The sequence below is a fragment of the Ambystoma mexicanum genome, chromosome 3q (genome assembly GCF_040938575.1).
Source record: "Ambystoma mexicanum isolate Mex_15411 chromosome 3q, UKY_AmexF1_1, whole genome shotgun sequence".
Classification (NCBI taxonomy): Eukaryota; Metazoa; Chordata; class Amphibia; order Caudata; family Ambystomatidae; genus Ambystoma; species Ambystoma mexicanum.
This window is the reverse complement of record NC_090926.1, coordinates 1236169415-1236194680: the sequence shown is the minus strand read 5'-3', so window position 1 is coordinate 1236194680 and position 25266 is coordinate 1236169415. Positions and strand designations below refer to the sequence as shown.

General features: G+C 44.7%; 1 protein-coding gene across 1 annotated transcript in view; it reads left to right on the top strand.

The window, feature by feature from the left end:
* FARSA (phenylalanyl-tRNA synthetase subunit alpha) overlaps window positions 1-25266 on the top strand; it is a 130069-nt gene that overhangs the window by 8295 nt on the left and 96508 nt on the right. The window contains exon 2 of the mRNA XM_069604177.1: window positions 23668-23805. Within this exon, the coding sequence (XP_069460278.1) occupies window positions 23668-23805 (138 nt within the window). The remainder of the gene's footprint in view (window positions 1-23667; window positions 23806-25266) is intronic.

The following is a 25266-nucleotide window of genomic DNA, read 5'->3' as shown; positions in this document are numbered from 1 at the left end:
GACAGCCACTAAAGCTGATATCATTAGAAGCTTACGCACCGTGTCACAACACCAGTGCACGTCTCGTGTCTCCCATCCACCAAGCAACCAATGCTGATCCTGCTTAGCTTCACAGGGTGGTGGGGCCGAGCCATCCAGGCTGTAAATCCGATTTACAATAAGTGCTTCATCTTAGCACCCTGAATGCTACTAATCATTTGCCTACCCTGCCCTGTGAAGCTAAGCAGGATCACCCTTGAATGGTTTGAGGATGGGAGACATCATGTTAATGTATATTAATTTTTATTGCGGCCAACATTTTAAAATCCTACAATGTTTGATTGCACTTTCTGAAACCTGTACCCTGCCCCACCTATCCTGATCATCGACAGATTATCTTTCTTTTTTCCAAAATGTGCTGTAGTGCAGGGAAGGCTAGTACTGTTAGTTTTCGAAGGTCTTGCCTTTTGTTCTTCCTTGCCTGCACTATATTTGCATCCTATCGATTTTTAGATGATTCTGTGAACCCTGTGCTCCACTTAACAACTCTGCCGAGAGATTTCCAGTGCTAATACCCTCACTCTCAACCAGTCGAGCAATAATTTGAAGAACATTTTTACATGTGACTGTTCCAGTTTACCAGCAGTCCACCTCTTTGGTGTTATGAACGAAACTGTTGGGGTAGCCATGCACCTCTGCAGGTGAGTATCAGCAGACAATGGTCACTTCCACGGGAAGGGGCCACACTCCAGAGTCCAACACCTAGAGCTCCGAGCGGAGGAAACGTAGACATTCTCAATCCAGGACTATATCATTCCCCTGCTCCAGGTGTGGAACTCCTGCCCAGGCTACCCTGAAGCTGAAGGCTTGTCTTTTGGAAAAGAGGTGAAGATCCCCTAGTCATGGCCCCTGATGTTCTGGGTGTCAGCACACCGAGAATTATCACCACCCATGATAATAGTTTGTGGCGTGTTTGATGCCAGCTACCCCTCGAGCACATCATCCAATACCCTTTGAAATGCTGGAAGACTGTGCTTTGCCAGGTTCCATTAAATGTTTACAAACAGAACCTTTTCCACCCTACCCACAAATGTCACACTAATGGCCAACGGATTGTCGTTACATTCAGTAATCACTTGTCTAAGACTGCTGGAAGGCTTCAGATCTATCGCCAGATCCACCCCCGACCCCCAGGACCTTTGGTGGCATTTTTTACAGTATGTATAAAAACCTAACTGAAAAGCACTGGTAGCCATAGATTTCTGGATAAAACTATGCTGGCTTCTTTCACACAACATGCAGCATCCCTAGCTAAATTCATGAACCCACACACATTCCATGTTACAACAGTTAATTTCCCATCGAAGAGGACATTCCTGGCCGACTGAAATTCCATGAACATTTTGAACACTGATTCCAGCCACGACCAGTCCCCTAGAGATAACTTTCTATTTCCTGTAGAGTTTTGGTATTTAGGGAAGCAGTGGGGGTATTGCACATTGTTTTGGGGGCCAAAAAGTCAGTGGCTGCTTGCGGTGTATACAAGTCAAACACCTCGTAACCCAAAGTTTTCAGCAAATGTCTTTCTTGCCTGACTATTTACGCTATGAGATTAGCTGTAAAATGGCGTATGGATCGTTTTGCTCCTTATTTTGGAAAAAGAACCCGAACTATGTAATCTGACCGCAAGGCGCGCAGCGAAGGAATTGCTTGAAACCCCTTCATCATCTGGCTCCTGTTCATAAAAAGTAGTTTGTTGGTCCCAACCCATTACGGTGCATCGGATTTTGTCCTGCATCTTTTGCTCAGAGGAGTCGGATATTTTCGAAAGCCTGGCAGCATTGACAATCCGCTGCTGGCTACTGCAGAATAATGGCAGTGGAATCTGCTGGTAGCTGCTGAGCAGTAGTGGTGATTGGTCCTCATCCATTGGTATCTGAGCATCCTTCTCCAACGGGTCCGCCCGACTAGTAGGCAAGACTAAGGAAGATAGTACTTGATTTCCCAATAATGTAGTGATCTTGCTCTGCCTACTTGCTATTTTCTTCATTGTGGTATCCCCCTGGAGTATAGTCCTGCAGAGATTGGGCTTGAGTCAAAACCTTAGCGCAGTCTGGATTAGACAGTGCAGCAATGGAAGTAATGCGCACTTTTTACGCCTAAGTTTTGGTGCAGGCTGATTTTGCTTTTCTTTTTTTCCCGGCCCTTCCTTTCTTTCGTTGTCTCCGAGGTTTGGCTTGGTAATACACATCGTTGCTGTTTGAGAAGTAGATTTCAATCACCTCCCTAGGTTCAGTGACTCTTCAGATTCTGGCTTCAGAGCTGCCAGAGGCACAGAAATGGCTCTCCTGAACACCCGTGAAGACTTGCTCTCTAATCTATCTCGACGTTCTCGTCCTTCTTGACCTTTTCTCTACCTTTTTAAAGCAGCCAATCATGCCACCCTAATCGACTCAGTGATACCCTGGTTCTGGATTGTTTGACCTCCTTCCTCTCAGACTGACCTTCCCAGGTTCAACTGGACCCTTTTCCCCTCCACCATCTCACTCTCCACCTGTGGTGTCCCATAGGGCTCTATCCTCTCGTCTTGGCTTTTCAACATCTACCTGACCCCTCTAGCCCATTTGATCTTCACCTTCTCTCCTAACTTCATGTTATGCAGACGACACGTAGCTCTCCTTAATGCTTCCATCCTCTGCCTCCTCTTCCTCTCTCATTCCTGACTGCTATTAATTCATGGTGCACTGCTAACAATCTCTGCATTAATTCCATTAAGACAGAGATCCTTCTCATTGTGACTGCTGCACCCTGCTCCCCATCCACACTTTGGCCGCCCTCACCCTCCTGTGAGGCAAAATGATCTTAGGATCATCTTTGATTTCTTTCTCTCTTTCTCTCTTTCTCTCTTTCTCTCTCTGCCTAAATCCTCCCTTCACCCCCTTCAACTAATCCAGAAAAGGACTGGGAGACTTCTCCTTGGCCTCAATCCCAGGGGCCGTATGGCTCCAGGTTGCTGCAAGTATAAAGTTCAAGACCCTCTGATTCATCCACATGGCTAACTGGGGCATTGGACCCTGTTGCATCCAACTGTCTCCCTAAATTCCTCCCTGCTAGAGCTCTTCGGTCGTCTAACTCTGCAGATCAGACACTTTTCCAAGCAAGAGTGGGGGGTAGATCTCTCCTCCTTCTGAGCAGCCAGAAGCACGGAAACTGCCCTCCTGAACACCTGTGAAGACTTGCTCTCTAACCTTTCCCCTGTCCTCATTCTCCTTGATCTATCCTCTTCTTCTGACACAGCCAACCACGTCATCATCCTGCTCAGTCGCCTACGTGGCATCCAGGGTGTCCGGTCAGGCACTGGCCTGGTTGACCTTCTTTCTCACTGATTGACCCTCCTAGTTCCAACTTGGGTCTTTCCACTCTTCTATCTCTCTCTGTGGGGCTCCCCAGGGGTCTAACCCCTCTCCCTAGCTTTTCTACTATCTGGCACCTCTTGCCTACTGCATCTCGACCTTCTGCTCTAACTTTCAGTGTTATGCGGATGACACCCAGCTCTCTTCATGCTCCCCTCAGCCACCTCTGCTCCTTCTCATACCAGACTGCCTGTCTGCAATTCAGGACTGTGCGTCTCTAACGATCTTTGCCTTAATGCCAGTGAGACTGAGATCCTCCTCATTGGGACACCCTGTCCCTCCTTTCCTCGCTCTCTGGCCGCCCACCCTCAGCGCTCCACCTGCTCCTTCCTGTGAGGCTAAGACCCTTGGGGTCCTCTTCGACTCCACCCTCTCCTTCTCTCCTCACTTTCGGACGTCTCCAAGAAGTCACACTATCAGCTGCACCTCCTCAGAGATATTCTTCCTTTTTTCTCACTTTCCCCAGCAGCTCACTGTCTCTAGAGCCCTGGTCCTCTCTAGGCTGGACTTCTGTAATAGCCTCTTTCTAAATCTACCTGCCTCTGCTCTTCGCCCTCTACAACTTATCCAGAACAGGACTGCATGACTTATCCTTGACTTCAAGCCCAGGGATACTATCTCTACAGCTCTGAAATCTCTCCACTGACTCCCCGTGGCTGCAAGGATCAAGTTCAAGAACCTTTGCATCCACAAGGCTTTCTGGGGCAGGGGACCGCACTACGTCCAACTTTCTCTTCATACGCATCTTCCTTCTCAAGCCCTCTGCTCATCCACCTCCAACTCACTGAGGGTCAGACGCTTCTCCTGGCAGAGAGTGGGGTCTAGATCTCTTTCCTCTGTTAGGGCCTCCCTCTCGAATGGTCTCCCCCTCTCTCGGATGTAATCATGACCACCTGTGGTTCCGGAAGCAACTGGCCTTGTTTTTCGCTTCCGCTTTCTTTCTCTCCCTTGCTGATGTCCCGGTCTGCTCTGCACACTGGTCACCTGGACACCCACTGAACTTCAGGTCCAGGCTCCTGCATGTCCAGTTGCCCTAGCACTGCCTCTGGACCTCCTTGCACCTACGGGTCTGTATTAGCAACCCTAGAGCCCCCCCAATTCTCTGGATTTATGAGCCACTTAAAAGCAACACTTATGAGCTAATGGCACTTTCACTCTCCCCCACCCCATCCCACAATTGCACGATCTAAATGACACAAGGCCTAGCAAGATCGTTGCTTTGTCCTCCCTTCCTTGTCTTGATGCGCCTAGAAACACTTGTGTACTGGCACTTTATAATTGACTTATATAATATAGCGCCTTTCACCATATGTACTTAATCGCCATCTAGTTCCCTCCAATCCTACTCTACACTCAACCTCACTGTTCCATACCCTCCCTGCACCTCTTCTCGCTTCCACTCTTTCTCATTACTCGCCCCATTGGAAACCACTGCCCATGTTAATCGAAGGAAAGCACAACTGTGGATCTCTTCAAAGATCGGCTTAAACTACACTTACTTGTTAATCGGGGAGCTCCCCGTTTCCTCTCCTCCCATCCTCCCTACCTGACCCCTCCACATCCTCCAGTGGCACTTAATGACATTTTGTACATGTAATTGGGGCTCCTCTTTAGTTTGAAGTACTTTCCTGTTTGGGTTAATGTTACCATGGTAAGTCACCCGTTTTCTTATATACATTTTGTTTGTTTTGTCCCTGGTATATGTTTTATGCTATTGTACAGGCACCCTTAGTGGGCATGCTTCCACCCTCTGTAAATACAAACTAGCTGTTCCCGGCGTAACATACGCCATTCTAGCATATGTTGAAGGTCCGTATCGGTCGGTAATTCATAGGGTCACTTCTTTCCCCCTTCTTAAATATCGGAATTACCACTGGACACTTCCAAGAAGGGGAAGTAGGTCCCTGTGACCTATTGGTGGCCATTGAAAAGGCTAAACGTGTCAGATGGAATGAGAGGTATGCGCGGTATAAGAATAGTGTCTAAGTTCCATTGATCACATGGTACTCTGATGTGTCTTGGAGGCATTCGTCCTACAGCGTTCCGCTCTTTAGAGACTGAAACGTTGCGCCGGTAATTCACTGTTTGTTGACACTGGAACTGCTGTGCCCTGTGGGGGGGAGGAGAAGTAACTTCTGAATGTTTCTGATAGTGGAAGGTGACTGCGTAGAACTGTGCTCATTTTGTTAGTTGAAATGGTAGTTGTTGAAGTTTGTGTAGGTTGCCATTTGGACAGCAGAGGGGGCAACCTAACACTGATTGAGTACGGAAACATATATATATATCATGATTGTGTCGTTCCATAAGCTCTTTTATTGGAGCATTTTGGAGTATGTTCTCTGAAGATTATATTGCTGTTTTGTATTGCAAAGATTGAACCTGTATTAATTTATGGGGACATAACCTCATTTATGAGGTCAGCACATTTGAAGCAAAAATCCTTAGGACTTTTGCTTTTAGAGGCTGAATTCACTTGCGGTTGAGTACTAAAACTGGAATTCAGTCTTCTGGGGTCTGCAGTAGTCTTTATTCGAAAAGCGGTAATGTGTTTTGAGAAAATGTTTACACCTTGAGAATGATACCATAATTGTCACCTACATCAAGCCCGGAATGCCCTCTTTAAGAAAAAACTAAGCTATTCAATTAAGATTGTATCTGCTGATGACTAAGGTGGTTCAATCTGTAACCGCTGAACAACTCCACAACATTGTCTCTAACCTGAACTTCTGCTACTGTTGTACCTATATCTGTCCTAAAACTGTGTGTAAGTAATACAAATGTTTCCATTAAGTGAATGTACTGTAAGAGCGCAGCCTCCGGGCCGCTGGGCGCTTTATAAATATATAAATAAATCCAAGCCTATATGAGATTAGATCATTTTGAGCGCTCTGGCATCCTGGGGACACTGTATGAAGTACACAAGGAACGTCTTGTTGGGGTCACAGTATCCGCAAATAGTGCATCAATTAGGGGCACTAAAACGCTGGCTAAAGTATAATTATAAGCAGCTTAATTGTTTACAGACATAATTCAATGTCTGTAATGTTCTTGAAATCGAGGGAGAAAGAACTGGACTAGTCGGAGCTGTGAAAACGTGATATAATCTCTAGAACACATCTTAATTCACTGTGAGAGCCTAAATGTGATTCGACGCAAATATGTGAAATCGCATAAGCGCACATTTACAGCACGGACTAATACCTCATGTGGGAAATTTGGAAGGAAGGTAAAAATATTAACTTCATGTATTTTATAGTCAGATTCTATCTTAAATGTATTGAGATTTTAGAGGAACTTTCTTAGAGCATATTGAGTGTATTTTCTAAAATCGACAGTGGTGATCTAAGAATATTAACCTAAACTGATTTATCTTAGATTTTATATGATTGAGTTATGTGGAAATGTTATAATACTGTGTTGTATATGCAAAGCCAGTTTTGGCTCTGTGTATATTAAACTAAATGTATTCCTATGTGGTCACTTCTGAAGCTACTCCTCTTGCCTTGTTAAACAGTGTATGTTCCCCAAAATGATGAATGAATATTTTGTTTGTTCCATTTCAAGATGATGGGCTCAGATTTCCATCATTGTCCGCTCCCAATTCAAAATGGCTTTTTCCAAATGTGTCCTTCCTGGTGACTACTCGCTGTATAAGAATCCCTAAGCAAGCAGCCTTTGCTTACTCTAGCAGGGCTGATGCACTGGCTGATGGGATGTAAAGCCTGCACTGCTGGATGGGAAAGCAGGAGTTGAAGCAGTGTCCAGTTGGTCCTGCTAGTGACAACACATGTGTTCTGCTAGTCCCTCTATTGCTTCTCCAGAGTGCTGCAGAACATGCACATGGTCTAGATATTGCCTTTGGGCTTCGACATTCAAACATTCTGGGGTGTACAGTTTAGCGTAATATTCCATGAGTATGCATTTATTTGGTTTTCTCCCCATGCACCATCGTTTTGTTATCCTCCTCCAGTATTCGAACTTGCTGAGAGCTCTTTAACTCCGGCTTCACATAGATGAGCCTGATTATCTTGAGACTAATGAGCTTACTTTACCTCCCCAGGATACACCTGAGAATCTAGCATCTAGAGGACATTTGAAGCATAATGGACGATATATGAAGGGAGTGGGGAGTCTATGTGGAAGCAAAATTTGCAAAAAAACGCTTGGCTCTCTAGAGGTACCCATGCCTACTGGGTGATGCCAGATGCGCAGGAGCTGATTTTAGCTTCTGCTCATCAATTGTTTTGTTCCTTGTCCTTTTATATGATTTCAGATTTGTAAATGTTTCAGTTTGTGCTAATAGATGCTCAAAGCAAAAGTTATATACAAGTTCTGGGTTCTCTGTATCCTAACAGAAAATCAAACCATCACATAAAGTTCTTGTGGGGCTAGGAGAAGGACTCACTTCTCCTGACTGGTTCCCCAATGTTTTTCGCAGTTCTTAATAAAGTTTGTAACTCCCTTTTTATGGCGGTTTTCTAGCTCCCTTTTCTGGAGGTTTTCACAATCTCTAGGTTTTGCACAATTCTTGATCTGCCCCCACTGGGACGATAAAGCTGTTCCTAGAGTCCCTCTCAATTCTCCAGTACCACACTTTTGTGGAACTGGCCTGGGAACTGTATCGCAAAATGATTTACGTTTTTTTTCTATTTCTTTATGGAACACAGTTTCGTAACTACCCGGCCTCCTCCCAGGACTTCTGAATGTGCCCTTTACCTTCTCCCGGTAAAACTCTTAACTGGTTTCGCCAGGGGACGCGGGTCCATACTTCTTAGTTCAACTTCTTCCTTTAGAGGTTCTCTCCTCTCCCCGCCTAGAGTTATTGTGAACTGCCCCATGCATAGATGTCGGACCCTTTTGACCCACCTTGATAGTTTATGCATCCTTCAGTCTTTCGCGCTCTCCTGATGATCACCTACACTGCTCTGCTGTAGGCTACGGTAGGCGGTCGCGGACCAAACAGTCCACCCACAACAGGTCGTGCCACCACCTGTCAGTCTCTGCAAGTTTATCACACCGGTCAGTCCCCAACCGACTCGCGAGACACTTCCTGGGCGTCCCGCTATTTCTCTTCTCAGCCTTGGAGACGAGCCTTGCTGCAGTGTCCTGAAGCCCTGCGCCAGCTTTCCAGGCTTGGCTGCGGCCTCCTGTCACCTGGTTCTCCCTCTTGTTGTATCACAGCTTCCAGCTTGCCAGAACCGCATACACTAATGCCGGACGGGTCATACGATGGCAAACGCTGTCCTTCTTTGTTGTTCAGTTTAAGTAGCGGGGATGGCCCCAGTGCAATATCCTTCCAATTGACAGCAGTTGCTCTAGCCTTCGTCCTGCTCAAATATGCTGATGTCATCAGGTGGGTTTCATATTCACAATAACGCATCTTTTCAGAGGTGACCTTATATTGTTGAGATTTGGGTGTTATCATCTACCTTCGTGGTGGGATTTTTCAGGGGTTGTACCCATAGACTTATTAACAAGGACGACTAGGCCAGGCATAGGGTGGCGGATTACCAGAGGACAGCATTTATTGCAGTTTATTTTCAATTTACTGGTTGTCATTTTTAAATATAAAGACAATTTTGTGTCTCGAGTGAGACCCACAACACTGTAATTCAGAGCTGTTAGCAGTCATTCCACTTTGACAGCTAAAGTGTTGGGCATGGAACACAATCCGCATTACTAGACCTAAAAAAAACAAATCTCCCAGATGCTCCTCCTTCTCGATTTATCGGCAGCATTTGATCTGGTTGTTCATAAAACCTTAACTACTCATCTCACTCAGGCAGCCCACTTTTCTAAACATGCGGCATCATGGATCACTTCCTTCCTCGAAGGCAGGGCCATGAAGGTTTTCTCAAACTTAGCAAACGCGGACCCCACAACCATAAATTGCGAGTACCCCAAGGCTCTTGTACAGCTCCCACCCTCTACAACCTCTTCACTGAACCTCTTTGACCTACTGGACTCAATGGGTATAGCATACACTAATTATGCCGATGATACCCAAGTACTCTTGCCCCTATCAGGATCCTATCACCAAGACGCCATGGCCTTACATGATATCTATGCTACCATTCAAGCCTGGATGGCAGTCAATGGCCTATGGCTTAACGGAGATGAGACTAAAATCCTTATCCTCGGGCAGAAAAACACATTAACCAAGCTTAGTCCCCAATATGCAAACGTTAATATAGACAACTCCACCATCACTGTAGCCTCTTCTGTCAAGATTTTAGGCGTCCACATCAATGCTAACCTTTCCATGAACAAACAAGTTAGCGTCATGGCTTCTGCCTCAGCTTACAGCACCAAACTTATCAATGCCATCAAACCCTACCTATCTGCACCAAACTGCATGGCAATAGCCAGAGCAACAATTGGCGCCAAACTCGGCTATTGCAACGCCCTATTGGCCGGCACCTCCTCCAAAAACATACACGGACTACAAACCACACAAAATAACGCCCTACGAGCGCTATGAGTATCCCTAGAAGAGAACATATCTCAAGCCAGACAAGCGGCGCAGTGGCTCCAGGTCAAAGACCGCATTACACTTAAAATCCTCACTATCGCGCACAAATGCATAAACGGCACAGCTCCCACCTATCTTGCTGAAGCTATTCCTAGAACCACATCTCCGCACCCCACCAGAACACAGTACACTAACCAGTATACCACGCAGTATACCACGCATCCGAAGAGCCACAGCTGGACGGCTAGGCTTCTCATACATTGCTTCCAAACTTTGGAACTCCCTCCCTGCCCCCCTCAGACCATCTGTTTTCCGCAATAATCTCAAGACCACCTTCCTGAACCAACACTGATAGCATTTCCACTACTTCTAACTTGTCCTTTGTAATATAAATGTAACTGTTTTGTTTTTTATAGTTTATATATTCACAATGTAGTTTATATATTCACAATGTAATCTATGTATATACTTTTTAATTATTCTCTGTACTCGCATGACAAATGTACAACTAACCTTCACAAATGTTCTTGCGCTATGTAACAAATGTCTTGTGATATTTCTGTAACTAAGCATGTTCTGTATCAAGTGCCACGATGCCCTTGGGCTGATGTGCGCTATATAAATACGAATAAAACTGGATGGCTAGTTGCATGTATGCTTGATATTTACAAAAGCTTTATTGGTGGGGGGATTTTGTTTAAAAAAAAAAGTAGCTTGTACTAAACGCAGCAGGCTTTAGGTATTTAATGACTGTCATACAACTCTCACAGACATACATGACCGATATGAAGCACTTTGGTCATTCTGTCTTTCAGAATGCTCTTTCATATGCAAAACAGCCCACACCTCATTGGTTTAATTGGTGACATTTCACATTTGGAGTTTTCTAATCAATGCACTGTGTTAAGCAATCACTTTTATATTCAAATGCACAACTTGCATGTTTTAAACCATTGCAGAAATTGGGGTTTTCCTTTCAGAAATGTAAAGGTTAAAACTGATGCATCGTTTTACAATATTAAACGCATGCCTATGCTTAAGTCAAGCACTGAGTTCCAAAGGTGGGACTAAAATTACGTTCAGAAGCTAGCACTCATTTCGCTCCCCGGCCCCACATTTCAGAGGTCTGTGGCTGCCCGGAAGGTGCAAGCATGAAATAGATCATAGAGAAGTTAAAATGGCAAAGAGTACATTTTAACGTGCAAGTGCATCATGAAACCTTTGAAAGATACTCAAAGCTGTAGAAGGGTGAGAACAAAAACGGTGTGCCAAATGTACAGACTGTTTCACAGCTGTAAAGGTGTCCCATAAAGGTATCCATTCAGCCATCTTTACAGAAGCTGCTCAGTGCTAAGCAGGCAAATGACAACCCTGCTCCGGTTATCATGTGTCTTTGGTGACCTTCTGCTTCACGCTCTGTACTGCCAGGAGAACCAACTGCAAAGTATGTCACACAATGCATAACACTGATGTTTTTATAAGTAATATTTACATTAATCATATTTTAAATGCAAGGTAGGACTTTTACTGTGAAACAGTACTTCAAACTACAGCAGGACATCTATGTGTATACCCACACATCTCAAATTGTTCCTATGTCTTGTACAGTCCAACTAACTTTACGGAGTTAACAAACATTTTAAATGACCTTAAATGCAACCTGGCAAGACCCATAGTCTAAACCACACCCACAAAGGTTATATTGTACTGGAACACCTGGTTCATTGCTCAATATTACTCTTGGAGCGTTCAATATTTTGAACAATTGCACAAGCAGCAATGTTTAAACAGTACGTACCACTTCATGCGTTATTAAAGGTGTCTGCATTGCGCAGCTACGAGGAATGCTGTTGCTTCCCACACATGAATGTTCAGGGTCACCCTTATCCATTACTCCACCGTGAGAATGCACAGCCAAAGAGTCCAGGAACGTTCTCCACTGTCTTTACTCTACTGCAGTGTTGATGCCCAGGCAGAGTTTACAAATTTCACTTGTGCCTTTGCCATATTGGTGTTCCACCTCAAGGGATTTGAAGGTACATCGGCTGCAGCAGGTAACTTGACTTATTTGCACTTTGCTTCCTGCTAACACCAAATCTGTAACCATGACCAGGAGGTTGAATTATTTTTATTCGACATTTTTAGAAGTGCTTGTATATATTATGTACATTTTTCCAATTGACAAGTGTAGAAATGTAGTTATGTTGCATTAATATTACAGACCTGTGTAGGTACTTCTCATAGTAATAGCAGGACATTTGTGTGATAAACCAGATATTCTTCATTCCAACCTTCTCACTTGTGTCCAGTTGGCAGACAGCTTATGTTTTTATTGCTGCCTCTAAAAGATTGTTTTCGGACCAACCGAAAGTAGCCAATTAGCCGTAACGAATACCTTTAGTGCAATCAACTGTAAAACACACTGCCTTCTCCAAATCGTGGGCAGCAGAGATCTGAAAACACTCTTTAACTAACATAACATAGAAGATGAAAGGCCTGTATTAATAGAGGGGAAGTTATAACTTTCTAATCCCTGCAACCTGAAAAACTCCCTTATAATGTTATGGAGCCAAAATGGGGGTTAAGGGGCGTAGTTTGTTCAATGTGGACTGAGTTTGTTGAAGAGCCAGAATCTGGTCAAGGTGCAGAGTCTGGCAGGGGTGGAGTAAACTCTGGGTGGGGTGGTTGTTCACATGCAGAAAGCCTAAATACGCCACGGGTTGTGCCCTCCAATTGTGTCCTTATCCCCAGACAAGGAATCCCTCCCCATGAGATCCTCCCATATGTTACCAATCGTAGGGGGACTATAGGTTTTGTGCCGCTTAACACTGTATGTCACATAACCGAATGTATTCATCTCACACCTCCCATCTAACACTTGGAAAGCTCCATTAGCTTTTGCCAGATGGCTAATTGTGGCCTCTTTATCTGTGGAGGAGCAGAATTGATTTGGAAACAGCCTGGCATGCAACACGCTGCTCTTGTCACTGTTTCCTTATTGTATAAAGCGCATATCTCATAGAACCTCACAGAAACTGCATCTGGGCGCAGATGGTATGAATATTTAAGCAAGAAGCCAAGCAGTCCTCTTAAGTAGTTATTCAAAAAGAAGGGTTTTCAATATTTTCCTAAATTCACAAAGAGATTCAATTTTTTCCGGAGAACGTTTGGCGGCATATTACGTGCTTGTGTGCCTGCAGAGGAAACGCATCTATCACCCCAAGAAACAGATCTGGATGATGGAACCGCCAGAAGATGATGTCCAGAGGATCGAAGAGGGCGGTATGGATGTTCAGTCGCACCTAGAAACACTTGTATACAGGTGCGTCATAAATGACGGATCCTATCATATGATGGTAAGCAACAACATTTGTAGGATAGGGGGGAGCCAGGCCATGAAGCCATTTGAAAATCAAACCAAGGGTCTTAACAGGACCGTCTGCTATACAGGAAGCCAATGAAGACTCCTTCGAAACTGAGAAGTAGGTGGTCTTCCAGGAAAGGATAAAATGAGTCTAATCACTGCATTTTGGGCAACCTGCAGACGTTGCATTTGACCTTTTACAATCCCCCATGAACAGGGCATTGCAATAGTTAGGGGGGGGAATCCAAGTTTCAAGCTACTTGCCAGCCATAAAAAGTTACCCCCCACTTCATTTCTAAACATACACACAGCAGACTATTTGTTACTCGCCAAGAGTCAAATCTCACTAGCCAATGGCTAGTGGCGAATGCAAATTTTGCAACCTGCAATAGTCTAACCTAGAAACGAATGCACCAACTACCGCTGGACGATCTTTCTTTGAAATGAGTGGTAGCAAGGGTTTCAACAATTTGAGAAGGCGGATCTAACGATTTTGTTTGCCTGCAGGTTGCAATTTAGATTTGCCTGCCAGATGCGTCCAAGGTTCTTTACCTTGGATTGTTGGAACTTCAAGTGCTGTACAGGAAACGCACTGTAGAATATTAGCCAATTTCTTCTTGGACCCGAATATTAGTTTTCAGTGGGTTTATTTGAAGCCTATCCTCCAGCATTCAACTTTATTTTAACTGCACAAGATAATACTCTGTCCTTTGCTTACACTGGTTTGTTTTATCTGGACATAGGTTTGTGTATTGTTGGCATACGAGTGGTATTGCAAATCAAATTGGAAGAAGATATTCATCAATGAATGAATATAAACAAGATCCCTCGGGCACTACACTCTTAACCGGTAGAGAATCAGACATGTGTGAGCCCAACTTGCTGGGTACGATTAGTTAAAAATGAGGTGAACCATTTCAGGGGATTTCTTGGACACCTGAGCTACCGTAGACAGTCTCAGTCTTCTGCTAAGGTTATCGAAGTCAGCTGTATCGAAGACTGCCGATATGTCCAGCATGACAAGCAGGCTGATAGCACTCTCATCGGCCACCTTCCAAATGTCATCCCAGACTGAGACAAGTTCCGTCTCAGTCCCATGGCCTGGGTTGAATCTTGACTGATGCACATCCAGAATCTTGTGCTCTGCAGTTGCACAGTTACAATTCTTTTTTCTTTCTTTCAGGATCTGAGACGGCCAGAGAAGACAAGCAATTGAATAATAGTTTTAGGGTATCTTCTGATATAAATTTATATTGCGCTCATACACGAGTGTTTCAGAGTGTGACGAGGCAAGGGAGGGGACGGGAGAAAAAAACAACGATCTTACTAGACCCAGTGACATCGAGAACGCGCAAGTGCACGGGAAAGAGGAAAAAGGCATGGAAGGGGGAGAGTGGAAAGTGTGGAGCAGAGGAGTACAGTAAAATAATAAATACAAATAGATAATTGAGGCAATAAATAGTGGTAGTGCGGCCAGCAAGTGGCACGTTCTATGTTTAAGGCAGCAGACTGGGTAAGTCTGATAAGTGCAGAAAAAGAAAAAAGGGGGGGGGCTGTATGGGTACAGATGCAGTCCCCAGTGCAAAGGGTGGCCAGGAGGCAGTGCAGGAGAGTGGTAGGGTGAGCAGGTACCTGGGCCCAGGGGACAGAGGGTGACCAGGTGCACAGTGCCAAGAGAGCAGATCAGCAGGGGAGAGGGGAAGCAAAGGCAGACGCAGAGGAAGGTCGTGCTGGTGCTTCCAGAACCGTAGATGGTTCTCCAAGTTTTAGAGTGGCAGGGATAGTTCCAGAGGGAGGCCCCAGCCGAAGACGGAGACCTACCCCAGCTCGATTCTTTGAAAAACGACTGACCCTGAGGGAGTTGGAAGTAAAGGAGCAAAGCGCTCGAGAGGGGAGGTATTTACGGAGGGATAGCTGAAGGTATTTTGGACCTAGGCCCCAGAAAGCCTTGTGGACAATGCAGAGGGTTTTGAATTTAATCCTTGCATCCACAGGGAGCCAGTGGAGAGATTTCAGAGCTGGAGAGATACGATTCCAGGGTTTGTGGCCAAGGACAAGTCTCGCAGTTCTGTTCTGGATTAGTTCTAGAGGGTGGAGTGTAGAGGCAGGTAGATTTAGAAGGAAACTTTTACAATAGTCAAACCTAGAGAGAACCAGAGCTTGGGAGACAGTGAGCTTCTGGGGAGAAGGAGAGGAAAGGCAGAGTACCCCTGAGGATGTGCAGTAGGAAGTTTTGACTTTTTAGGGACCTCAGATGTGGGCAGAGAAGGAAAGTTAGGAGTCAAAGATGACCCTGAGGTTCTTAGCCTCGCATGTGGGGGGTAGGCGGAGGGCCAAGGGAGGCAGGCCAGAGAGTGAGTGGAAAGGATGGTGAAGGTATGCCAATGAGGACGATCTCCGTCTTGCTGCATTCAGACAAAGGTCATTGGCGGCACACAAATCTTGAATGGCAGTTAGGCAATCGGAGATGAGGGAGGGAGAGGAGGTGGCCGAGGACAGCCTGAAAATGAGTTCAGTGTTATCAGCATAGCACTGGAAATTTGAGTAGAAAATGGCAATGCAGTGGGCGAGGGTTGTCAGGTATTGGTTGAAAAGCCAGGGCGCGAGGTTAGACCCCTGGGGAACACCACAGGTAGAGAGGCAGATGGATGATAGGAAGGACCTGAGTTGGACCTGGGAGGGTCGATCAAAGAGGACCGAGGTCAGTCAGGCCAGAGCCTGATCAGTGATGCCCAGGTTATCACAGACTGTTGAGCAGGATGGTATGGTTGACTGTGTTGAAGGTAGAAGAGAGATGGAGTAGTATGAGGACAGAGGGAATGTTAGAGTCCAGGTTGGATAGCAGATCTTCCCGGATGTTCAGGAGCGCAGTTTATGTTCTTTTGGCAGGTCTGAAGCCATACTGGTGGTCATGGAGACAGTCAATAGACTCGGAATTAAGGTTTAGCTGAGAGATGTAACCACACAAGGGAGTATAATGGCAGTTCCCTCCTGTTTATGCCAAAGTATTATAACACTAAAAAAACAGAAGGTAAAGTAATTACCAAGTTATTCCTGTAGCTGAGTCCCTAGCCAAACAACTAAATAACCCTATCTGTGAGTAATCTCGTACCAGTTGTGTCTAGGCCCTAGTTGGTGCTGCTGGGCCGGCTACAAGAGGTGTCTAGTAATTGCACACAAATCTGGCGGTCGATACTTATGTCTTTAATTTTTCACCCCCAAGATATTGTGCGTCTTATCATAAAAACAAAAAAGCCGACACCAAGGCGACTGATTATATGGACAGTTGTCGATGGGAAGGATTCATTTTAAAAAAACGTATTTCTCGCCACCTAAGAATTTGTGTGGAAACAATACGTATGGATAACAGATTAAATTTCTTTCTGTAAGTCCTCAGTTTTCTAAGTGAGGAAATAGAGGTCTGGGTTATCCACCAGGCCTCTTTTTGCAGTCAACCGGTTTCAGCGGGATTCTTTAGTGGCCGCTTTCTTCAGGACGAATACTTTCTAATTTCTTGTATTCTTAACAATCTCTTCAGCACTGTGAGGTGTTGGAGGGTGTCTTCTAAAGTCCAAGACTGATAGGGTAAGTTATTCCTAGTATTAAGTGGACAAAGACAAGAGAAACGGGGCTCATATCAGTATCAAGTATTATAGGTCTATTAAAACAAGTCAGTTACCATAAAAGCTCCTGGTAAAGCCATCTGTTGGATATGTTTTCCATACCTCTATGAAGGATTCCCAGTTTCAATAATGCGTTGTACGTCTTCAGTGGTATCCACTCTAGCGAGAATTCAGCTGATTCTTAAAGGGGATTTTGTTCTGTCCCTCTTCGTACCCCTGTCCTGTGGTTGGACGAAGGGCATATGTGAGTACTTTGGTTCTCAACAATTCATTTACAGCTTTATGCAATGGTCACCTCTTAGGGAGGCAACTCGCAGTGTCTCTACTTATTTAGGGACTGCTTAAGTTCCTTTGTTAAGTATCACATAAGAGGTTTTTAGTAATTATATTTTTTGTTATCTCCTAATAAGGAGTCTCCTAGCTTTCTCTTTTCCTTGCTAGGGGGTAGTTCAAATGCCCAACATTGTCTCTGTTAGTACCCCCTAGGGTTGGAGCATATTGTTCTGTAACAGTATGCGTCCCCTTTGATACTGGAGTCAGTGGGGCCTCAGTAAGCCATTATCGATAACGGTAGCGAGAGCCTGATTATCCCCGCTTGGTTCTGCCCGCTTACCTCTATGTGCTGCTTTGTCCGCGTTCTAACTGCTATTCCGGTACTCCGCCATTGTATTCTTTGTGTGTTTTTGTACTGTGGGTCATGTGTACGTGACCACGTCATGTGATCGCGGACTCACGTCACGTGTGCGCGGTTTTGGGTGCCGTTTCTACGTCGGTAAAGGACGCGATTCCAGGTATTCTGGGATATGTAGTATCCTAATCTTCCCTTATTGTATACCGGAACACGGGAAGTGTATGTTATCATGTCTCTAGTACGGACGTTGTGGTGCGTTTTAAGCATGAAATACGGCGCAGTAATGGCTCGGACCGAAGTCCCCAATTATTATTTAAACAGGCGAGCTGCTTCTATTTTCATCATTGATTCACAATATTTTAAAGGGATATAGTTTGTTATGAGAGGTGCCTCAATGGTGTAGAGAAGGTCCGAGATATCCTTTGCGTTATAACAAGGATCCATGATGGATCTATTTTGTAGGTGTCGCCAGGCCTTATATAGTTACGTGAGAGGCCTGTGATTGCTAAACATTGGTCGATTTTTCATATCCTTGGAAGCGACCGTGCAACATCTTATTTGTCTCTAACCTGGGGAGCTCCATTTTTAAATTGTTGTATGTTCGCTCCAACTAGTTCCTTGGATTTGGCAGATTGGTAAGCCCATCGTTAAAGGACCGCTAGGGTTTGCCAGCAGATCTCTTCATTTAAGCCAATTAGGTGGCTCCGGGTTATGTATATCCACTGTTCTCTTTTTAATAAGAGAGCTGCGATATTCCCACCTCTTTTGGGTATTGTTACTTTCTCTATTATGGTCCACCTAAGGTCCTCTTCGGTATGGTGTTTCTCAATATAATGTTCCACCAGAGGTGCCGTTCTTTTTTGTGTCCTGATATTTGAACGATGTTCTTCTATTCGTGCTTTTATGGCCCGTGTGGTCATGCCAATATATTTCTTATTGCAATGGCATTGTATGAAGTACATTACATTGGTGGTGTTACAATTGGTCAAGGTTCTCTGTTCCCAAGGGTACTTCCAACCTATATCTATAGTTGAAGTATGTTGTGTGTGTTTACATACAGTGCAAGATCCACATGGTGTATGGCCCTGGGGTTTAGGTGTATTCCAGAGCGTATTGGTACCCGCAAACTGAGGAGGTTCTTTGTAGGTATGTAATAATGAGTTTTTCTCCTCCTAATGGCGAACTGTGGTTCTGGTAATTGCTTCATATTTACATTGAGTATGTGCCAAGCCTTCCGAATTTCTTTTTTTAAACGGTTAATTATAGGTGAGTGGCTAAAAACCGCTGTTATGGTTTTGTCATCTCTTTTTCTCCTGCCATGTTGGTTGAGGGTTGTTTCTCTAGGTATGTTCCTTGCTTGCTTTTTTGGCTTGCTTGATGATTTTGTAGGGATAGATTCTTTCAAGTAGGTTATTAGAGAGCCTAGTTGCTTGTGTGTCATACTCCGCTCTGGAGGTACAGTTCCTCCTAAACCGGAGGAACTGTCCGAAGGGTAGGTTCTCTTTCAAGGACCTTTGGTGGAAGCTGTTGTAATCCAACAGAGTTTCTATCAGTGGGTTTTTGAAAAACCGTGGTTTCAAAGGTTTGGCCTGTTCTGGTGATCTTCAGGTCAAGAAATGTGGCTGAGGTTCTGCTTGCCTCAGAGGTGAATTTCAAAAAGGGATTAAGTCCATTGATCCATTCAGTGAATCTTCTCAAAGTTGGTTCATCTCCATTGAAGAGTAAAAAGACGTTGTCGATGTATCGACGCCAACTCATGATATTAGTTGAGAAAGGGTTCGTTTCTGAGTATGAGTCTCCTCAAAGTTAGCAACATAGAGGTTTGCTAGTGTAGGTGCAAAAGTAGCGCCCATAGCCGTTCCGGCTACTTGTTCATAAAAGGTGTCCCCATTCATGAAATAGTTTTTGGTTAGGGCTATTTCCGCCAGTTGCATGATCAATGTCACAGGCATCTCTAATGTCTTAGCTCGTAATATACTTTCAATGACCCTCAGTGTTTCTCCTTGGGGGATTTTTGAGTATAGAGACTCTATATCCATCGTTACTATATAGATATCTTCATTTTCCAGGCTAAGACTGTCAAGGTAAATCAGAATAGCTGTAGTATCCTTAACGTAGGATCGCATTTTGCTGACTTCTTCTCTCAAAAAAGAAGTCTGTGAACTGCGAGACGGGTTCTAGAATGGAACCAATCCCTGATACAATAGGGCGTCCAGGGATAGGGCGGACACCCTTATGTATTTTCGGTAGTGCATAAAAGGCAGGGCGTCTGGGATATTTAGGGGTCAAAAAAGCTGACTCTTATGCGTATCTGTCCTTCTGTTTCTGCTTCTTCAATGATTGGGTTAATCAGGTTCCTGAGTTGTTCTGTTGGATCCCTTCTGAGTTTTCTATACGTGGTCCTGTCATCTATTAAGGTATTTACCATCCTGTCATAATTGATTTTGTCCATGATGACGATGGCTCCCCCTTTGTCAGCGGGTTTAATGATTATGTCTGTGTTCGTTTCTAATTCTTTGAGGGCTAGATTTTCTTGTTTGGTCATGTTGTGATAAGTGCCCAGGTCGTCTTCTGCCTCAATTTCCTCCAATTTTTTGAGGATTAATTTTTCGAATGTCTGTGATTCTACACGAATACTGTGTGGTGGAGGGTAATATGTTGATCTATTGTGTAGGCCTGTCACAACTACGGGTCCACTAGGTGTGTTTTCCATAAAGAATTGTTTGAGTCTGATCTTTCTCATCAGTTGGGTGATCTCAATTCTCGTCTGGAATGGATCATGGAGAGAGGTAGGAACGAAGGATAGGCCCTTCTGTAACACATTCAGTTGCGTATCCGAGGGGGTAAAGGTAGATAGATTGACCACTAGTGATTTTCTCTCGGGTATTATGGATTGTATTGTGGGATGGTGTTCTGTTGGTACCATCCTTTTACCTCTGTTCCTGGTGACCTGGGTGATTGGTTCGGCCACCATCATCTGGCCCTGCGGCGTCCTCTTGGGGCCTGAAAACCCTGGGCATTTCCACCTCTGTTTGGCTGATTGCCGAATGTGACATTACTGCCAGTTTTTCCTGCATCTTCATCTGAGCTGCCACTGTAGAAGTTCCAATTTCCAGGCCTGGGTCTATTTCTTTGCTGTCTGCCTCTTGTATTTCCCATATTGGGAACATTGATATTCTTTTCCTGTTCTTCATAATATGCATCTGTCACATACGGATATTTTTTCTCATGGGAGAACGCTGCGATATCTATCTTAAGTTTGGTTATTTTTTTTGTTCAAATTTAGTTCTTTGAACTCTTTTATTGTAGCGTCCAGGGCTGCAATATTTTTCAGAGAGTTTAGGGACTTTATCTCGACACCGCTTGTAGCCGGGCCAGCAGCACCAACTAGGGCCTAGACACAACTGGTACGAGATTACTCACAGATAGGGTTATTTAGTTGTTTAGCTAGGGACTCAGCTACAATAATAACTTGGTAATTACTTTACCTTCTGTTTTTTTAGAATTAACTGAGAGATGGCCAGCTTTTCCAGGAGTTTGCCCAGAAAGGGAATAATGGAAATTGGGTGCTAGTTAGCCGAACAAGAAGGATCGGCTGTAGGTTTCTTGAGAAGAGGATGCATAAGCGTGCTTCAGAGGGGAAGGAACCTGAGGCAAAGGAGTGGTTGCAAAAATCGACAAGGGCCGGAGCGAGGGTGTCAGTGTGGTCCTTGCTGGTTTTAGAGGAACAGGGATGAACCTGTTTTGACGAGGATTTCCTAGATCAGACTTGTCTAGCAACCGCGTCGGGAGAGAAAAGAGGAAAGGACGAGAAGGAGGGTCCCGGGGGGGTGGTGGTTGAAGGACGGTCTGCCGGCCTGGTCTGGGAAGCAGTGGGAGGGGCAAGGGGGGGTGGACAGAATGTCCTGGGTTTTTGAGATGCAAGGGGATTGCAATTGCAGAGATCCTGGGAGGCAAGTGGAGGGGTAGCGACTGCTGCAGGGTTGGCAAGCTCCTTGCAGATTCTAAAGAGTTCGGCCGAGTTTTTAGATGCTGCAGAGACACTGGCTTGAGTGTGGACGCTCTTCTTGGTGCGGACAGAGTCTGTATTGCCTTTAGAGCAGGCGACAGGCCAGTTTGTCAGAGGGTGAACAAGAAGCCCTCCATTTCCTCTCCGTCGCCCTACACTTATGTTTTAAGTGTAGCTTGGTCAGAGTCATACCAGGAATTGCGCTTGGCTTTGGATTTCAAGCGGATCCTTATGACAGGGGTAAGAGCATCAAGAGTGTCAGAAATAGAGTAGAGAAGGGACAGGGCTGTGTCCGGGTGTGAGTCAGCCAGAGGAGGAGGGGAGAGAAGGTGTCAGTGAAAGCCTCAACTGACACACTCTTCATGGGTCGGATGTCCGAGAAGGTAGGTGGCAGTGTTTAGGTAGGCTTGGCTTGGGGGAAGAGAGTGCGAGATGAGATGAGAGGAGAGATGGCAGTGGTCTCTCCAGGAGAGAGGAGTGGTCAGAGGGGATGGAGAGGGAGAGGCCAGATGAGATCAAGACATCGAGTGTGTGTCCTGCAGAGTGCATCGGGCCAGAGAGGAGTATAGAGAGGGAGAGTGAATCGCAGAGGTTTTGAAAGTGCAAAGATGAGGGACAGGGAGAATGGAGGTCGATGTTGAGGTCACCAAGGAGGAGGAGTGGTTGAAGCCAGGAGGGAGGAGGAAAGGTCACCCCACTCAGAGAGAAAAGAGGTGATTTGACCTGGGGGCCGATAGAGAGTAGCAACAGTAAGAGAGTGGCGTTGAGAGATTGAGAGCCTGCAGACAAGGCATTAGAAAGAGGAGCACATCTGAGTGGGAATTATGGTGGCAGGAATCCACTCGGGAAAGATCAGGGCTATGCCCCCTCCAAGCCGGGTGCGGATGTATGATGCAATGTAATTTTTTTTTTTTAACGTGATATAAGATATGATTCTGTTTTTTAGGTCCCTGAGCTGAAGAAGCATTTATAAGTGATAGACTTGGGCCACTTAATGCAGCCACATGTTGTCTAGCTAGATATGCTGGGATAGGATCACAGATCAGATTGGAAACTGTTTCCAGATTCACTGGAGAGAGTACAAACAAACACAGGACAGATCTATTTTGCTGCAGATGTTTCCTATTTGTTTGGTACAACAAGTCTGTGTTTGTTAAATGACTGAAAATCAATTTCCTTCCTAATCAAATTAATTTTGTCTGAAAAGCAAACTTTACATTTGTTCGCCAAATTAGATGACGGAGGGAGATGAGGCATGATGCATGCGGGAAAAGCAGTTTTTTTAATGGTTGTAAATGGGGCCTTTGTTCTATTCTCAGTGAGATCAATGTTTTAGTATGCATAATGATTTGGTTAATGCAATACTTATTTTTAGTTGGTATTTAATGCTGTTTTTGCCTCCAGGCGATCTTTAGGATCTCTAGTCTTTAGCCATATCTTTTCTTTCTTTTTGAGTGTTTTTAGTGAGTCATTGTACCATAGATTTTTCCTTTTTCTAAGTTTATTGGTACTTTTAATTGGGGCAATAGCGTCACAATTGCTTTGTAAGTGTCATATGTAGGTCTGATGAAGTTAAGTGGGAGTGGAAACAGTCCACTAAGCAAGTGGTTACTCTTGACAGTATCAAGTTTTTATTTTTACTGCATTACATTTGTTGGACATAGAATGGTAAAGGTTACTGATGGTGATATGATAAAGTAACAGGAATATGTTCCTGATGACACAAAGTTTTTCCTCTAAATAGTATAAGGTCAAGCAATGACAACCTTTGTGAGATACTGACTCAGTAGCTGGAGGTCATGACATTGTACTCCGCTTAAAGATATTTTACAATCTCGATCATCATGCTTATTCCACGAGATATTAAAGTCCCTCAAGATGATTATATTTGAGTGGCATAATGCTTCTGTTCCTAGGCAGGTAGCAGAACCATTTAGAAAGGAACTGAAGTAATGACATATCTCCACCTAGTTCCAGTTGAACTTGATAATGAACCGTTGCTTCTGTGGGAAGTTTAGCCCTTCCTTGGATGTATCCACCTATTACCTTTGCCGTAACCACCCATAATTATGGATTCCGATTAGTAATTCTATGTTAACCCATTTCCTGGCTCCACCAGTTCATTACTATGGAGCAGTGCACTATGTATGTAACTTCTTTCTCTCACTTTTTCCAGCTCATCGATGCTGAGCAGCGGACGGCCAAGCACTGGGAACTGACAGATGAAGGGAAGGAGATTGCACGCGAAGGCAGCCATGAGGCTAGGGTCTTCCAGAGTATTCCTGCTGAAGGGATTGTTCAGAGTGAGCTGATGGTAAGGAAAAAGAAGAGGGCAAACAGCCCAGTCATCCCCATCCCTGCCAGAAACCTTTGTGCCGCTTTGAAATGTTCTTTTTGTACACAAATGCTGACTCCCGATATCCACCTTCTGGCTTTCTACACACCATTCACAAACTTTAGCCCCCAACAGCTACCTTCACAAGTCAGTCAATGCAGCAGTCCCTCCAGTAACTTAATCTCCAAGTGATCTATTGCCAGCTATTTTTCTTTTTATTAAACCATTTCTCTGCATTCTACTGCCCTTTTTTTTTCTCGCTCTGCCCACTTCCTCTTCCGTCCTTGATACCATACGAAAGTTACTGTTGCCTCACTTTGTTTCTAAGGTGTTTCTCTTGTCTCCAACATAGCCTTTGATATATTGTGACAGATTCTGCCCAATCAGTATCCTGAACCCAGGTGTAGCAGTGTGGCAAAGAACCCTGGTTGTTGGTGGGGGTTTCAAATCCTGCAATCGGGGATGTGAGGATATAAGAAAGGCGGGAGAGGAGAGGGACAGAGGGAACCATTGGCGAGAGTACCCCAGAGAGCCTAGGAGATGTCTCAGCCAGGAACTTTGCGAGAGGTCTCAAGTGCTGGGGAGACATTGCTGTCTTTCAGGAAGATGTATTCAGATGGTGTAGACCTGGTTTGCAGTGAGCAGATGAGGCTGATAGTCCAATAGTAAGGGAGAAAGAGGGCAATGGAAAGGGGTTGCAACAGTGTGTTCTCAGAAGCTTCAAGACCGGTACCAGTCTTGCAAAATACTGGGCAATATTTCAAGTTCCAAGGCAGCCATAAAGTCACTCGCCACCTCAATTTTATACGTACACCCATCACTCTTGTTTAATACTCGTCAAATATCTCTAGCCAATGGCGAGGGCACATTTTGCACCTTGCAAAATTGTGGGACAGAAATGTCCTACTAACAAATGGTATTCTGGGAAATTGAGTGAAATGTTGTTCTAATGACAAATATTTAAAAAAATAATTGCTGACAAATTGTACAAATTTCCACCGTTTCTATGTGCTCCTTTGGCAGGTTTATCAGGTGTTTGCTTGTAAGAATTGTGAATTCCCATATTGCAGAGAACTGTCTAAATAATATTTCACAAATTCCAGTGATTGTAGTCTGGTAACTTTGGGTGACGAGGATGCAGTTTCCAAGAAGGAGACTGGGAGGTTTTTGAGGGGCAGGGGAATGTGGCCCGGGAAGGGTGCTGGAAGATAACAGCAAGTGGATGCGGTGTTCTGAAAGTCCAGTATCTTTAATACAAACTTCACCCCTCCTCGTCCCATGTTGTCATCGGTTTTGCGCCACTCAGCCATACAACATACCACAGCCAGACTAATCGCAGGTACTGAGACCTAGGAGCCCCTCTCTTCCCCTCCCCTGAGGGAACAACACTGGCTACAGCTATTAACTTGAATAATATTCAAAGTAGCATGTGTCATATCC